Below are 16,203 nucleotides of genomic sequence, written 5' to 3' on the forward strand. Positions count from 1 at the left end.
TTCCTGAGAGCTGGATCATGTCCAAGCCGCCCTTCCCTGCACACTGGGCCTGGTTTTGGGAAGGCTCTGTGCCCCATCTCCCCTTGCTGCAGGCGCTCTTCCTCAGGGATACAGTCCCACCTCCCGTGGGGGACCAACATCCCCAGGCTCTTGCATTCAATGGGCACCCACTGCCACTGTGGGGATGCGCATCCCCGGCTGGTTTTGGCCAGGACTCAGCCATTTGATTTCCATCCCTCCCTTCCCAAAGCACCCCTTGGCTATTCCCAAGCCGAGGAGCGCCGTTATGTACTGCGTGCGTCGCCTGCTGCGCTAGGATGAATGCCTACAGAATCCTAAAGCTATTTTTCAGGCAGTTTATGATCATTTCCCTCCCACCCCATCCCATCCCTTCCCCATAACCTGTTCCACCCCATCCCTCCCATCCCTCCCTCCCCTTCCCTGCGGCGCCGGCAGCGCTGCCAAGGGATGGCGAGGACCCCGTTATGTGACCCAGGTATCCAACCGCATGCGCTTTACGGAGGGGCTCTCGCCCTCGGGCTCGCTGTTGGCTCGCAGGAGGCCCAGGGATGAGCCGAAATCGGAGCGGGTGGGATCATCCCGCTCGCTGCTGCCTTCGTAGGAGCTGGTGTTGCTGCTGAGGCTGTCAACGGGCGAGCGGCCGGTGGGCTCGTGCCGGGGCTGGTGGGGGAAGGTGCTGAGCGGGGTGGCAGTGTTCCTCTCCCGGTTGGGTGAGACGGGCTCCGACTTGATGCTGATGTTGGGGTTGGTGTTGACAGTCAAAGTGGTGGTGTGGGATAAGTGACTCCCTTGTCTGGGCGGGCGGAAGGCAGGGGGTGAGGTTGGGAAAGGAGGAGGAGGGGAGCGGGAAGGGGGGAAAGGGGGAGAAATGGAGGAGGAGATAACGGGAAGTTGCTCATTATTATCTCTGCGGTGGCCTTTCAGGTGCCTGAGCACAGAACTCACATCCCACATCCGAATGAATCCACAACTGCCAATCTGGTTCAGATTATGAATTTGATTCCACAATAAATCCGGACTCACAGCCAGAACTAGGAATTATGATGGCCCCAGGATCACAATCCATGCGCTCACCATGAAACAGTCACTGCCACGCCAGGATCAGACCCTGTACAACCCTAATGGGCAGCATCAACTGAGTGCCCACTGGTACCCATTATGAGAATCATTGAGCCAAAGGATGGTTTGGGCTGAAGGGACCTTAAAACTCCTCCAGCTCCAACCCCTGCCATGGTCAGGGACCCCTTCCACTGGAGCAGGATGCTCCAAGCCCCTGGCCTTGAACAGTGCCAGGGATGGGGCAGCTACAGCTTCCCTGGGCACCCTGTGCCAGCGCCTCAGCACCCTCCCAGGGAAGAGCTTCTGCCTAAGATCTCATCTCCATCTCCCCCCCTGCAGATTAAAGCCATTCCCCTTGGCCTGTCCCTGCATCACTTGCCCAAAGCCCCTCTCCAGGTTTCTTGTCAGCCTTTCACTTACATTAAATTCCCTAGTGATACAGGAACCAGATGCTGCTGTGGCTGCTGCTGCGGCTGTTGCTGCTGCTGTTGCTGCTGCTGTTGTTGCTGCTGCTGCTGCTGTTGCTGCTGTTGTTGCTGTTGTTGCTGCTGTTGCTGCTGCTGCTGCTGCTGCTGCCAGGCAGAGATGTTGCCAAGGGACAGCCCACCGGGTGAGCTGAATGCTGGCAGCGAAGACAACTCAGCACTCGGCAGCTGATAATCTGGAAAGGAAGGAGCCCTTCGGTCACTTCAATGTCAAAGCTTCTCCAGCAGAGCCCTGAGCACTGCGAGGAGATGGAGACCAGAGACACAAATCAGCCACGACTTCAGAGTGTCAGCTACTGCAGGGAATCACACACGGAGGCTGGGCACTGGACATGCCTCTTAGCATCCCAGACTGGGTTGAGATGGAAGCCACCATAAGGTCACCCAGCTCCAACCACTGCCATGGGCAGGGACCCCTTCCACTAGAGCAGGATGCTCCAAGCCCCATCCAACCTTGAACACTGTTAGGGATGGGGCAGCCATAGCTCCCTTGTGCACCCTGTGCCAGCACCTCAGCACCCTCCCAGGGAAGGATTTCATCCTTATATCCATCCTTCTTCCATGCCCAGGACGTGGGTTAAGGCTCAGGGACAGGGTTCAGGCCAACAGCCCCCTCTGCCCCACGTCCCCGCGGGCAGCAGAGGGCGCTCCCTGCCCACTGCCGATTCCCACCACCCTCTGGTCCATTCCCCCCCTTTGCAGGGTCTGGGAGGGATGAAGGACGGGGGTGATGCTCTTCCCAAACGCGGAGCATCCTGCTCCAGTGGAAGGCTGGAACCAGAGGCGCTTTAAGGCCCCTCAACCCAAACCATTCCCTGATGTGCTCCCCCCAGCGCCTCCTCCCCCTTTCTCGCTGCCGTTTTGGGTGTCCCCACCCCAGCATGGGCCCCGCTCACCAGCAGCAGCCGAGCACAAAGAGGTGGCTGCAAAGGTGCTGAACGGCTGCCAATGCTGCGGGCTGAGCTGAGCACACCCTGAGAGAGGCCCAGGGCCTGGCTCTTCGCCTTGCGCAGCCCTCTCAGCCCCAGCACCAGCTCGTCTGGTTTAGGAGCTCCCGACACCCACTGGTTACGACAGCCGCCACCAGAGTCAATGGCAAGAGCTGGAGCTGGAGCCATCCCATAGACTGGGTTGGGTTGGAAGGGACCTTAAAGCTCCTCCAGTTCCAACCCCTTGCCAAGGGCAGGGACACCTCCCACTGGAGCAGGATGCTCCAAGCCCTATCCAACCTTGAACACTGTTAGGGATGGGGCAGCCATAGCTCCCTTGGGCACCCTGTGCCTCAGCACCCTCACAGGGAACATGATCCCATACCTCTTTTGTCACATTTTACGTGAGTTTTCTCTCTCAGAGCTGAGAACAGTTGGGTTTGACTCAACCATGGGAAAGGGCAAGGCTGGCCAGTGAGAAGCTCAACACAACCTCACTGACCCGCAATGGAGACAGCTCCCACCCAATTCATAGGATAACCCTGGGAAGAACAAGGGCCAGTGCCCCAGGCTTGGAGCCTGCTCAGGGCATCAGCACCCTCCAGCAGGGTTTTCATCCAGGCGATGATAACCTCTGATACCATCCCAGCCACAGGCACAGAAGGCACTCGTGTGGGATTGCTTCCGTGCCTGTGGTCATCTGCAGGAGGAAAACAAGCCCGGAAAGCTGGAATTCAGCTCCTCTCCCCACCCTGAGTGGAAGCAGCACAGGGCACAATTAAAACCTATTTTGGGCCCTTGGGCTGGTGGACCACAGGGCTGGTGCTGCCTTCCATGGAGCCTCCTCGTCACGCACAGACAGGCTTCTTGTGGCTACACCTACTAATTAGGAGAGGGAGTTCCCAACGTGCCTATTCCGGGCTCTTCCAGACAAGCAGCTTTTGACATCTCTGCTGCTCTGAGCCCCAGTGAGCTATGGAGGAAATGCAGTGAGTCCTTAAGGTCCTGGTTGATGGGTTGCAGATGATCCCCCCCCAGCCTCATGGCCCACAAGCAGGCTGGGTTGCATTCTTCCCAAAGTTTTCGGGGCCCTGATGCTCATTTCCATTAAGCCCCTATTACAACATCACCCCCAGCTCTCGAGAGCCTGGAGACGGGTGGAGCTGTAATTAGCATCCACTTAAAAGCACCTTCACCCTGCCAGCGCAGCGCAATGGGTTCCAGAGGGACAGAATTGTGCCCTCACAGCCCTTCTGGATTTGACAGGGAGCTCTTAGGGGTTAGACAATGATTCTCCCCTTGATTTTAATGCTGGGAAACCCTTGGACTCAACCATGTCTTGGGGCAGTGACGATCCCAGGAGTGATGATGGAGCCGAGGAGGATGCTTGCACATATCCCCCCCTGCCCATCACAGGGGGCTGAGGCTCTTACCTGTGTTGTAGGCTGTGGGCATGGCAGAGAAAGGCAGCCCCTGCGTCAGCAAACTCGGAGTGGCCACAGAAACAACCGGGGTGGTTAAAGAGTGAGTGGCTTGGGAGACACCCAACCGCTGCGTGTTCTGCTGGGGAAGCAAAGGGAGAAGGAGTCACAAGGCTGGGGTATGGCACTGTTATCCCCCCCAAAACCTCAGTCTCTAGCTGCCCCCCCCAAGGCATGCACCAGGGCTGAGCTCTGGCCATTCCTCACTGCAGCAAAGTGCAAACCACACCAGCTCCAGGCATTCAGGGCCCTCGTGATGCTCATTTGCAGGTCACTTGGCATTGCCCTTAGGTCACTTCTGTACCCTGGGCTGGGCTTCACCTGCAGGGACCCACAGTGTCCCTGCATGCACAGAGGGGATGCCTTGGTCTGCATCCGCTCTGGGGTAACAAAGGGTTCACATCAAACCAGGGGAAGTTCAGGTTGGAGATAAGGAAGCTCTTCCCTGTGAGGGTGCAGAGGCGCTGGGGCTGCCCCATCCCTGGCAGAGCTCAAGGCCAGGTTGGATGCAGCTTGGAGCATCCTGCTCTAGTGCAAGGGGATGGGGCCTGGAGGAGCTTTAAGATCCCTCTGACCCAGCCCACCCTGCAGCCCTCGGGTACCCTTACACAAGCCCAGTGCTCAGCACCCTGCCAGCTGGGTGCCCTGGTTGAGGTTTGGGTGACTCAGGCATTAGCAGGTCCGCTATGGAAAAACCCTGCCCTTGGACCTGTGCAAGGCAGCCCCCCCCTCTGTGGCTTTCCAGGCAGTGACGTGGGCAGATCTGCAGGGCAGATCCAGCCCTGTTTACAAGGCAGATAATCTGGGCTGTGTCTGCTGAGCTGATTTCAATCGGCCTCAAGAGCCTTGCCTCTAAGCACCCCAGCACACGGCACCTTGTGAAGACCGGGGCAGTGCCCAGCTCCAATCAGTGCCTGGCACTGCATCCCCAGGGCCTTGGAGGGCTGGGTATGGGTTCATGGCCATGCAGGACCCTCCTGGGATAAGGCTGGAGGCTAAAACCCCTGCACTTGCCACCTCCGGAGGTGACAGCCCCCCTGGCACCCACCGATGCCTCCCCAGCACCCATTGAAGGCGATTACCAGTGCTCTAATTGCTCAAGCCCTGGGGCTCTAGGAGCAGGTTTTCCTGGCTCCTATCCCATTGGCAACCACCCTGGGCCATGCCCACAGCCTGCCGGTTAAGGAGGCTGCAGGGAAATGTCTTCAGGATGGGCAGAATCCAGCCCCATCCTGCTCCTGCCTGCACCAGAGCCTGAGTTAGAGCAGCAGGATGTGACCCCACAGCCCCTTTGCTCCCCTATAGCTGGTTTTCCCAGGAGAGCCCCGGCGTGGGGATGAATCCGACTGCAACCGAGGGTAGGGATGAGGGGATGCTGTTGAGCAGGGGGGTATCAGCCCACCCCTATTTACACCATGAGTGCGGGGATGTTAAATCTGGAAGCACCCAGATCCGCATCCTGATTGATGCCAGAAGAATGCTGAGGGTACATAAGCTGCCCCCAGCCCCACACCACACACTGTGCCCCTTGCAAGATGCTCCTGCTTGCAAAGTGCATTCCCATGGGCTTGGTGACGGGATCCTGCTCCACTCTTTGGATCAGGGACAGAGGGGGGACACATCCGAACCCCATAAAAGATCAGATTGTGCTCAGAGCCGAAAACTGCACCCCTAAAGCAGGCAGGGCAAAGGGTTAAGGGCAGCGTGAGGGGCAGCTGACTCATCCCTGTGTGTGTGAAGAGGTGGGAGTTGCCATGTGGAGAGATCTGCTGTGTAGGTTGAGCAATATGGAAAGAGCAAATCCAGGGAGAAGGTTAACGGAGCAAGGAACGGGGGGATCTGCACCACGAGGGGTGAACGCACAGAGACAATGTTGGGGTCCCCTCGTCCCGATCCAGCTGTGCCGAGCCCCCTGTTCCCCCCTGCCCGGATCTCATCCCCCCGGCTGCCACCTCCTTGCGCTTGGCTCCAGGCAGAGCCCAAGCCGGTGAGCTCAGCCTAACAATGAACGCTGCTCATGCCAAGGCTCAGTTCTTGCCTGGAGCAAGCTGCTCCTCCAGCTCGGAGACAGGCAATGCCCTCTGGCAAGTGGGAATGGTGACATGGGAGCAGATGGGGAGGCGGGAGCTGACTGCTTCCATTCTGCGCATGGGGAAACTGAGGCACAGAGCGGCTTGGGAGGGGTTTTGAGGCATGGCAAACAGCATAATTCGAGGCTCCCAAAGCTTTCCCCTTGGCCCAGTGGCTCCTTACAGCCTGCGGGAGGTATTGGCTTACTCCTGGGATTCTGGAGAGCTTTTCCCTGGCTGCTTTAGCTGCATCCTAGAGCAGCGCTCGCCCTTTCCTCGCTGCGCTGACCTGTCGCCCATCTGCCTTGCACCAGAATAGCAACAGAACAGAGTGAATCATTGCCACAAACAAGGTGGCATTCACTTTGCTGGCAAGGGAGGGCACAAAAACCCCCCAAAAGCCATAAAAAGAACACGAAACACTGCCCCTGGGTACAAAGGAGGTTTAGGGAGGGCAGGAGCCAGCCAGTGCCTTTACACAGGCTTTAAACAATGTCCTTAATATGGGAAGAGCCTGATTCCCTCCCTATCTCTCACGGGGTGGCAATGGGCCAGGTATTCCCGTGCTGGCTCAGTGAAGCCCGTGGGGCAGATCCCAGTCCCCAAAGGGCTCTGCCCTGGAGGCACCAGCCCAGCTTGGTGGAGAAGCAGGCACATTCCAGCTTGTGTCAGCTCCTCCTTTTCCACAGGGAGCCCAGTTTTCCTTAAAGCCTTGTTTTCCTCGGGATTGCCAGGGCTGGATGTGACATTTGCACTGGTGCCCGCATCCCAACGGAGGGCAGAGGGAACAGTGTCCAGCCCCATGGGCCCCCACCCCAACCATGATGCTCATCTCAACAGGGAACTCACCAGAGCCAAGTGGTCCTCGGTCTGCGCACCGGAGAATAGGGAGAAAACCAAGAGGTACCATTAACACCAACCAGCACCACCACGCTCACCAGCACCACACCCTCGCCTACCACAGGGCATGTACTGGTCATACTGGTGGCCAGCACAGCATGGGGCAAATGAGCTCTGAGGTCAAAGTGCCTGCCTTTGGGCCACAACAACCCCCTGCAATGCTCCAGGCTTGGGGAAGAGCATCTGGAGCCTGCTCATGGAGCCGGGGGTGCTGATTGATGGAGCTGAGCATGAGCAGCTTGTGCCCAGGCAGCCAGGAAGCCACCAGCATCATGGGCTGGATCAGCACCAGTGTGGCTGCAGGGCCAGGGCAGTGGTTGTGCCCCTGCACTGGGCACTGGTGAGGCCACAGCATCCCTGCATGTGATCACAAAGCCCTCAGTGCCATGGGTCCATGGTGGCCTTGGCAGTGCTGGGGAATGGGTTGGACTGGATGAGTTTAAAGGGCTTTTCCCCCCTGGTTGATTCCCTGGTTCCATGAATGGGAAGCCAAGCCCCGGGCAGCTCCCACTGCTACAGCAGGGTATAGGTGCCCGCGCTGCGTCTATGCCAGCGCCTGCAAGGTGAGGGACCCGCTCCCACCACAGTGGCCATGCTCTGCTTGGGCACTCACCAAATGATGCATCAAGCCCTTGCTGCTCTGCGAGGTGATCACGCGCAGATCCGGCTTGCGGCTGTTGCCGGCCAGCTGGGTGCTGTGCGACGGCGGCGGCGGCGACTTGGCCGGGATGAGCTTGCCCATGCTGCTGCCGTTGGACACGGGAAGGAGCCCCGGGGAGGCTCTGGCACTGACGTAGCCGTTGCCTGTGGGATAAGGGGTAAGGAGGTGAATGCAGGATGCTGGGAGCTGGATGCAGGGTGTGCAGCGCTGCACCGGGGATAGGAGCTGCAGCAGCCCCAAGTGCCCCCAGGCACCCTATGCACACGGAGCAGGTTCAAGCCCAGCCCCTGGGCAGGTACCCGTGGGCTCTGCAGCACTCAGATGCCTGCATCGAGGGCATCATCCCCAGCAGGAGTGAACCAACCTGCCCCAAGCTGCCTGCAAGGGGCAGCTCCTGGACCTGCAGGAGCCACCGTTGTTACTGCAGTAACAACCAACAAGAGGCCTGATGTGCAGCAAGGGCTCTGGGCACTGCCCTGGCAGGGTCCTGGTGCCCTGGCAAAGGGGGATAATGACTGTTCCATTCACTTTTAAGGTCTCTTTACGGTACCAGAGTAGCAGAAAAGGGACTGTGGCAGAGCGAGGACTCAGTTTATTGCTCCCACTGCCCCTTTGAAGATCTGAGGTTTCCTCCTCCTGCTGCTGCCCCACTTAAGGATTTGATGTGCAAAGAGGGATGGGGAGGGCGGGGGGAGAAAGAAACAGAAAGGAAAGGAAGACAAAAATGTAAAAAGGAAAAGATTTGATGAACATCAGGAAAGGAATAAATTGGATCAGATTACTGCTCTGATGAGGGCTGGGCTTGCTTTATGAATAGGCCCCAAAGATAGCAAAGCGTTTAGCAATCACCAGGATTCAGCCCTCATATTCATGGCACGTTAGACCGGGAAAAATAGGTCGCTGATTGCATTATTAATCACATCTACCATTGCGCTGCATCTGCATTTCAGCAGGCGGCTGGTGGCAGCCCTGGCGCCTGCTCAGCAGGGACCAAGCACCAGCCACCGGCTCTGCCAGAGCCATCCCATCGTGGCCACACCGCTCCTGGGCTCAAGCAGGCCACAGACCCGGGGCCGGTCCCATGCATGCTGCCAGGGATCAGGGATGCTGTGCCGGGAGGGATGCTCGTGGTGGCAGCTGCATCTCGTGATTCGCATCCCTGCTCCAGGGAGGGGATTTGTCCCCAGCAAGGTGCTCTCCCGATCCCAAATCACTGTGAGCAGCCGTGGATCAGGTCCTGGCTACCCCAATGCACCATGAACCAGATGCATTTTGCTTGCAAAGCCACTGGCTTTGGTATCTATGAGCAACAAAGGTGCATAAAACGTCCCGGGTGACCTTCTCTACCTGCAGTGCTGGTGGCCAAGGAGAAGCCAGTGAAGGCAAAGCCAAAAGACACGTTAAACCCCTCAATATTCCCCTTCCCAAGATGGCACCGACACGGATGCACACGTGTGTCCCACAGTAACTGCCCCTTGGAGGAACACCACATTCCTGTGCCTGTCAGAGCCTTTGCACCACCCTGGTGTGAATTAGAGCCTGGCAGCACCCTGTGCCCTCACCAAGCTGGGGGCACCCAGGGCACAGCACCCTGGTGATGGGGCAGGCAGGGTGGGCAGCATGACTCCCACCCCCAGAGGCACTGAGGACGGCTGGGGCATGCCATGCTGCAGGGATGCAGCCCGCATCGCAGCGCATCATCGCATCACGGCAGGATGAGGCCAGAGGCACCCGGTGGCTGATGATTCAGAGGCAGCAGGTGATCACACTGCAAGGAGGAGGAGGAGGAGGAGGAGAAAGAGAAGGAAGAAATGTCCCAGGTACCCCAAAAACCACAGGAGCGGTGCCAGAGCCGGAGCCGTGCGCTCATCCCGCAGCCGGTGCAGGGAGCCCCATGGGGACAGTGGGGGTCCGGGGCTGGCCATGGCCGGGCTGTCCCTGCTCCTTGTGCCTGTTTCCTGGAGCAGCAGCAGGAACGCAGGGAATGCTCCGGTGACGTCAATGCTGACATTCACGGGCCCTGCCAAGCTCTGTGCTGCCGCGGCTGCTCCCAGCAGCTGACGTTGGGATGGCCTTGGGATGGGGGGGGAAAGGGCCATGAAGGTGGTTGGGGGCTGCAGTGTTGGGAGATGCCAACCCCATGGATTGTCCTGGCAGGGTTTGCTGCAAGAACCCCCCCTTCCATAGGGAAAAGGTCCGGTTGTGGTGCCAGGGAAAGGGGATGCGCAGCCACGGTGCTGCGCAACTGAGCCTGGACCAGCCCCATCCACACAACAGTGGGACCTGGGCTCCGCTGTGGTTTGAACTGGGGCAAAGCTGAACTTCACCCTCCTCCTCCATGCCTGGAGCCCCATGGCAAAGAGCCCCCGAGGGGGTGCTGAGCCAGGCCGCTGGTGCAGGGCAGCCTTCCCCCTGCACCTCACTGGGATGGCCACATCCACTCTGCTAAGCCCTGGACCGCAGCCCACAGCAGCGGTGCTGGGAGCAGCAGCTGCTTCCCAGCAGGATCCAGGGGCTGGTGCTGGCGTTCGGGAGGTCCCGACGCAAGCACTGGTCCCAAAGAGCTCGCCCTGCAGCTGGTGGAGGCAGAGCATGGGGCAGGAGGTATTAGAGCATCTGATAGCTGGGGAGCTGAGCTACAACACTGAGCCTTGTTCGCACCCAGGCTCTCGCACTGGAACGACCTAAAGGAGCTTTTTCCCTTGCAGTAAAATACCTTTATAGGGCCCAAGCGCACGGAGGAATCAGGTGTTAAGTGGGGAGGAAGGGGGAACTAAACCCAGAGCTGCCCAAATTGTGGTCCCCGGTGGCCACCTCCATCAGCCCCTTGGTTTGCAGCTCTCCCAAAGAGCCAGGGATGATGCTGGCCCTGGGCCATGTACCCTGCTCATGGGGTCCCTCCTGAGCCCAGCAGCCCCAGTGAAGGTACTGATGGTTTTTGGTACATGAAGGAGAACCATGCACTGGAATCTTCCCTTAGCACATCTCCACCGACCAATGGTGCCGAATGGCAAAGCAAAATCCTATGTTAGACATGGGGAAACTGAGGCAAGGAGCAGCAAACTGAGCCAAGGGCACTTGCCCAAAGGGGATGATGGCTCTTCACTTACCCACAGGGCTCGGGCAGGCTCCGTTTGTGTTGTTCAGCTCCCCTCCGAGCATCGCCCCTGCAAAGCAATAGGAAACATGGGATCACCATCCGCCTGGGAACAGGGTGAGCATCCCTCCTTTTGGGAAGGAGGGAGAGGGAGAGCAGGAGGGAGGAACACAGGGGAAAACGAGCAGCGTTGGCTTCTCAGGGAGAAAGTCCTGGGCAAAATGAGCAGCATTCCTGGTGATCAGGTTGGGAAACATTACCCAGTCATATCCATTTCCTTTGGGAAGGAGCCAGGCAGCACAGGAGCCTGCTCCAAAGGAGGCAGCTTGGAAAACACTGTGCCTATTCTATTCCAAACCCTGCTTTGGGGGGACACGGGGCTGGTGCTGCTGGAGAAGAGAGCCCCAGCAGCAAGACATGAAACACAACCTCCCCTGTAATGTTCACACCGAATGGAAACCATCCCTGTGCTGCCAGGACGGGGCTGCAATCCGGCCTCCCGTGGTCCCGGCGCTTGGAAAGCACCACTGCTCCCTGCTGTGCCGGGAAGAACCATTCCAGAGCCCTTCTTATCCCAAGAAACTGAATGTTTTGCCTCTCCTGCAAGGAGATTTTCCTTCTTTTCAGCCTTGCTGCTGAGGTATTTCTCAAAGCCACCTATTGACAGCCCAAGGGTGCCTTGGCCACGCTGCAGGCAGTGATTTTCCAGCACTGGAGCTGCAACCGCAGTCATCCCGGAGCCCTGGGCAGGGGAATGAAGAGCCTCGGATCCCAAACCCCTCCATTAACCACTGCCCAGATGGGGAAACCTGAGCCACGAACCTTTCTTCCAGTCCCGTGCTCTTGGTTTGGGCTCACAAAGCCCTGAATGCGGGAGTGCTTCCTGAGCCGCTTCCATGCAGGGAAGTTGCTTGCTCCCCACATGGGAGCAGGACTGGGGATGCTGCGGGTCCCTAAAGGACTTTACAGCTTGAAACAGGGGAAGGTGGCCTCCAAACAAGGCACCCTCTTTTGTGTGATCACCACAAAGTGGGGTCATCCCCTTGGGTGAGTGATGCCAGCCCCATTCCCAGCCCTGCAGACCCCCTTGGGTCCCTGAGCTGACACTGGGTACTGACCCACGGCTGTGCTGCTCGTTGGCTTTGGGAAGGCGGCTCCGCTCCCCATTGCTGTAAAGAGAAGAACAAAGGGAAAAAAGAGCTCTAATGTGCAAGGCTCTGGCTCCTATAAACAGGATTCGGCCGTGTCCCAGGCAGGGAATGAATGAGATGCAGATGGTTGGACTTGGAACACCTCCGTGCTCGCAACCACGAAACGATCCCCCTTCAGATGAGCGACGGGATGGAAACACGAGGAGCCTCCAGCGCATTCTGCACTGCAGAGAAGCCTCTTTCTTTTCAGCAGAGGGGCCTGGGAGAGGGCAGGGACCCAGAGCTATGGTTTTCCATACCCAAGGAAGGCTCTGCTGCTCAGGCGGCTCTTTTCAGAGCAGGAAGACCCCTCTCCATCAGGTCTGAGGGCTCATCGTGGTACCTGAGCGCTTCAAACCATCATGAGACCATGCGGAGAGAGCAGTAAGCGAACAAGGCAGCTCCAACCACTGCTCCTGTTGCATCCCAGCCCTGGCAACCCTTTCTGCTCGCTCTGATCCCACTCAACCAGGATGCACTCCTCCAGTGCTTCTCCCACCTCTCCAAAGCCCCTTTACAAGCCCCCTTGGAGCTCTCAGCACCCAGATGTCCGGGCGGTCACAGTCACTGGCTCTGCCGTTTGCAGCCTGTTGTGATTCCTCCAGACCATCTGTGACAACCGGAACAGCAGGCAGGGCTTTCTGCATGCTATTCTTATTCATGATCACCCTGCAGGGCTGTGGTCACACCTCGTGTGTGTGTGTGTGTGTGTGTGTGTGTGTGTGCCCCCCTCTGCTGCTGCAGGGTGCGATGGGTGAGGAGCTGCTCCTCTCCCCATCCTGCCCTCCGCCACCCATGGCCGGTCCCCACTGGCGATGCCTGCTCCCTGCGATCTGTCACCGGATCCACATGAGGAATCGCTCGGCCACCAACTGCAACAAGCACAGCCTCACTTAAAAAAAGCCCTTTTTAGGCAGCAGTCCCATGTCACCGGAGTGCCACCGGCGATGGGATGCCGCCAGCCACCCCCAAGGCTGGGAACGGCGCCGGGTGACTCATCCCCTTGTGCTTCCCAACCTCAAAACAGATCCCTGCAGGGATCCAGCTCTCAACAAGACCTAGGGTAGGTGGGGGGGGGGGGTCACCTCTCATCAGAGGTGATGCTCACACTGAGACCCTTGGCCTGGACCCATGGCCGCGGGGGTCTCCTGCATCCCGGGATGCTCCACACACACCAAGCAAGGCTCCCCCAGTGAGGATGAGGAGGAAGGGGTGCGAAGGGGCACGGCATGGCTCACCTGCACTGGCCGGCCTCTGCGGCAGCCCCGGGGACACGGTGTTCCTCTGCAGCGTTGGCTGCTGTGGCGAGAGGAGCCGTGGGTCCGTCAGGGAGGATGTCACCAGGGACTGTGTCACCAGCGAGCTGCCGGGGTTGCTGAACTGCAGCGTGTTCTGGTTGCTCACCGGCACCGTCACGGGCATGGCGAAGTTGGGAGCCGGCACTGCGGACTGAGCAGAGAGCAGCGGTGAAGGGGAGCAGGGCTGGAGGTCCTCACCTTGCAAGCTCTGAGCGAGAGGGGGCCTCATCCTGCTGGGAAAGGGGGGGGGGGGGGCAGTGCCTCAAAGCCCCACTTCACTGCTGACCTGCACCACTGTGGTTGCACCCTGCCCATGCTGGCATCTCACAGGGATGCACCAGAGCATCCCTCCAGGGATGGGGCAGCCACAGCTTCTCTGGGCACCCAGTGCCTCAGCACCCTCAGAGGGAATAACTTCCTAATATCTAATTCCTAATACCTCATCTAAACCTTCCCTCTGTGATGGGAAGAGCCAGCACTGGATCACCACCACAGGCTGGCACTGCTGCCAGTGGACAAACAGCTGGGAAAGGCTCATTTTGCCTTGTATGGTCCCGGGGTGACACTGGGATTCATCCTGGCACCTCTGGGAGCTGCTGGGAAGGAGGAGCTGACCCTGGGAAGCAGGAGCATCGCTCAAGCCCTATCCTTGGCTGTGGGTTGAGGACCAGCTTCACCTACCGGTGCCCTGCCTGAGCCAGACTCCCTGCGATTATCCCAGCGGCTGTCTTATGTCACTGATTTGCTCTTGGTTAACAGGAGCAGGCACCTGCTTTAGCAGGCTTTAGCAGGGGCTTTGCTAAAGTCCCACTTTAATTTGCTCAGGGACGGAGGGGCAGAGCAGCCGGATGGGACCATCATGGGGCTGGAGCTGGGAGTGGTGAGGGCAGAGGGAGCCGAGCATCTCCCCACTGCACAATGATGGGGGCCCATTGCCCCTTCAGAAACCTGCTCCTAGATGGGTGATTGTCCTCTGGGGATGGAGAGGAGGCCGGGAGGAAGGAGTGGGATGGTGCTTACCCACGCCTGGCTGCTGGAAACCCTCCCCACCAGCCTCTCAAGGGCATCCCGTCCTTCAGAGAGATCCTGTGGCTGCAGCCAAGCTCCGGGAACGCCGGCTCTGAGCCTGCGCTGCGGCACCACGGTCACAGGGACCCGGCTCGGCCTTTCCCAGACCTTTACCCACTGCTGGGGGAGCTGGAATCGCTCTGCTCCTGCCGGCAGCTGCAAAGCCAGGAGGAGGAAGGTGGCTTGGGCATTGCAGGAACACCGGGAGCGGCATCGGGGATAAATCACAGCATCCCACACAGAGTCACAGTATGGTTTGGGTTGGAACGGACCTTAAGATCATCCAGTTCCAACCCCCTGTCATGGGCAGGACACCTTCCAATCATGGGTTTCCATCACTGCAAACCCACCAGTGTCCATGCACAAGGGAAAGGAAGGGAAAAGCTACCCCTTGTGCATCGCATCTTCAACAAGGCCTCGATAAAACCAAGAGGCTCACACCCCACCTGCAGAGAGGAGGTTTGCTTCTCATCTGTCTCTTATCTCATTGCACAACCCAGGCCACCAGCTACATGGTCCCAGCTCCCCCCGACCCCCAGGGAGGACACAGCTAGGGAAGGCAGCTTGCACATCAATCCAAAACATGGGCCAGAAGATGCACGCAGCAGCCAAACCTCAAGGATTCCTGTTCCCACTCAAAGCAATTCCAAACACCAAACACAGAAGCCACGCCGAGGCCTCTCTCGAGCAAACAAGGCTGTTGTTAAGCTTCCCCGGGTGCTGAGGCCGGTTAGTTCTTGTCACACACAAAACCAACCCAGCTGGTTATAAAGGAAGCAGCATCTTCTTCAACTGCATCACCCGGTCCCTTTGCTGCACAGGGAGGTTTAGTGGGGGAGCCAGACGCTATGCCCTGACTATGACACCTGAATGCCACCAGCCAAAATGACTTTAGGGGATGGAGTGTTCCTTTGTGGCACAGCTGGATGCTGCCTCCAATGATGGGAGCCTGCTTGGAGCCCTCCCTTTGCAGCAGGAACACACAGATGCTGAGCAGATCCTGCTTTCTGACGTTATTCTACACTCAGCTTAAACCTCTGCACCAGTGACAGGGCTTGTGTCAGGTACTGGGGTGGTACCAGGGCTAAAACCTGCTCCCTAGTAGTGAAATCATGGAGGCCAAGGCAGAGCCAAGCCTTACAGGAGCTCATCCTGCACTAAAGCCAGCCTGGAGGGCACAGTTCTGAGCATCCATCACTGCCTACATCCCATTTGGCTTCCCCTCCCCAGCTCTCCCATGGCTCAGGGCAGCCACCCCCATCACCCCTGAGATGCAGGGGATGGAGATGCAGATGCTGGGGACCTTGGGAGGCTCCTGGAGCTCACCTGCTGAGTCAGCAAAAGGAAGAGCTGTGCACATCACAAGAGCTAATTCTCAAGGGGAGATGGAGTTTTAACTCGTGGGGGTTGCACAGCACCAAAGAGCAGGTTATTTGGGGGGGGGGGTGTCTGCGTGTGTGTAATTACAACACTGCTTCATCCAGCCCTTAGGAATGAGCCTCCATCCTGCTCCAGGCAGCATCAGTTGTGGCTGCAGCAGCTCAGGGCTAATCCCTCTGAAGGAGCCTCCCCTGCACCAAGAGCCTCTGCTCCCTTGAACTAACAACTAATTTGAAGTGTGTCCCCCCCTCCTCCTCCTGTCTCCTGACACAAATCCCTTTCAGCACTGTCCTGATGCCACCCCGGTGCCGGCTCTGGGATCACAGGCTAAAACCTCCCTGGATTCCTGCCACGGCCACCAGCTGCCCCGAGGGCTCGGTGGATTTGGGGGGGAATTAATGTGGAATAGCCCAGAGTCTCACAGGGATGTGAGGGGCTGGCAGGGCATGAACCTGGAGTCCTAATCCAGGCAAAACAACCTGGTTTTGGGGGGGAAAAAGGAGGCCTTTATCCAGTATTTGCAGCACAGATGGGGAGAACATCCTCCTTCACTGCCAAGCTGTAG

At 58.5% G+C, this 16,203-nt stretch overlaps 1 protein-coding gene across 7 annotated transcripts in view; it reads right to left on the minus strand.

Moving 5' to 3' along the window:
* Positions 1-452: 452 nt before the first annotated feature.
* The window catches only part of MEF2D (myocyte enhancer factor 2D), a 57,712-nt gene continuing 41,961 nt past the window's right edge, over positions 453-16,203 (minus strand). For 6 of the 7 annotated variants that reach the window (XM_034071042.1, XM_034071045.1, XM_034071043.1 and 3 more), the window contains 7 exons: positions 13,131-13,341; positions 10,716-10,772; positions 7,558-7,748; positions 6,894-6,914; positions 3,928-4,057; positions 1,501-1,741; positions 453-814 (listed from right to left, as the gene is read on the minus strand). In XM_034071042.1, the coding sequence (XP_033926933.1) occupies positions 484-814; positions 1,501-1,741; positions 3,928-4,057; positions 6,894-6,914; positions 7,558-7,748; positions 10,716-10,772; positions 13,131-13,341 (1,182 nt within the window). In that variant the 3' untranslated portion in view covers positions 453-483. The remainder of the gene's footprint in view (positions 815-1,500; positions 1,742-3,927; positions 4,058-6,893; positions 6,915-7,557; positions 7,749-10,715; positions 10,773-13,130; positions 13,342-16,203) is intronic. The other variant, XM_034071049.1, reaches the window with a different exon arrangement.

Source organism: Melopsittacus undulatus, chromosome 20 (genome assembly GCF_012275295.1).
Source record: "Melopsittacus undulatus isolate bMelUnd1 chromosome 20, bMelUnd1.mat.Z, whole genome shotgun sequence".
In the NCBI taxonomy this organism is placed as follows: Eukaryota; Metazoa; Chordata; class Aves; order Psittaciformes; family Psittaculidae; genus Melopsittacus; species Melopsittacus undulatus.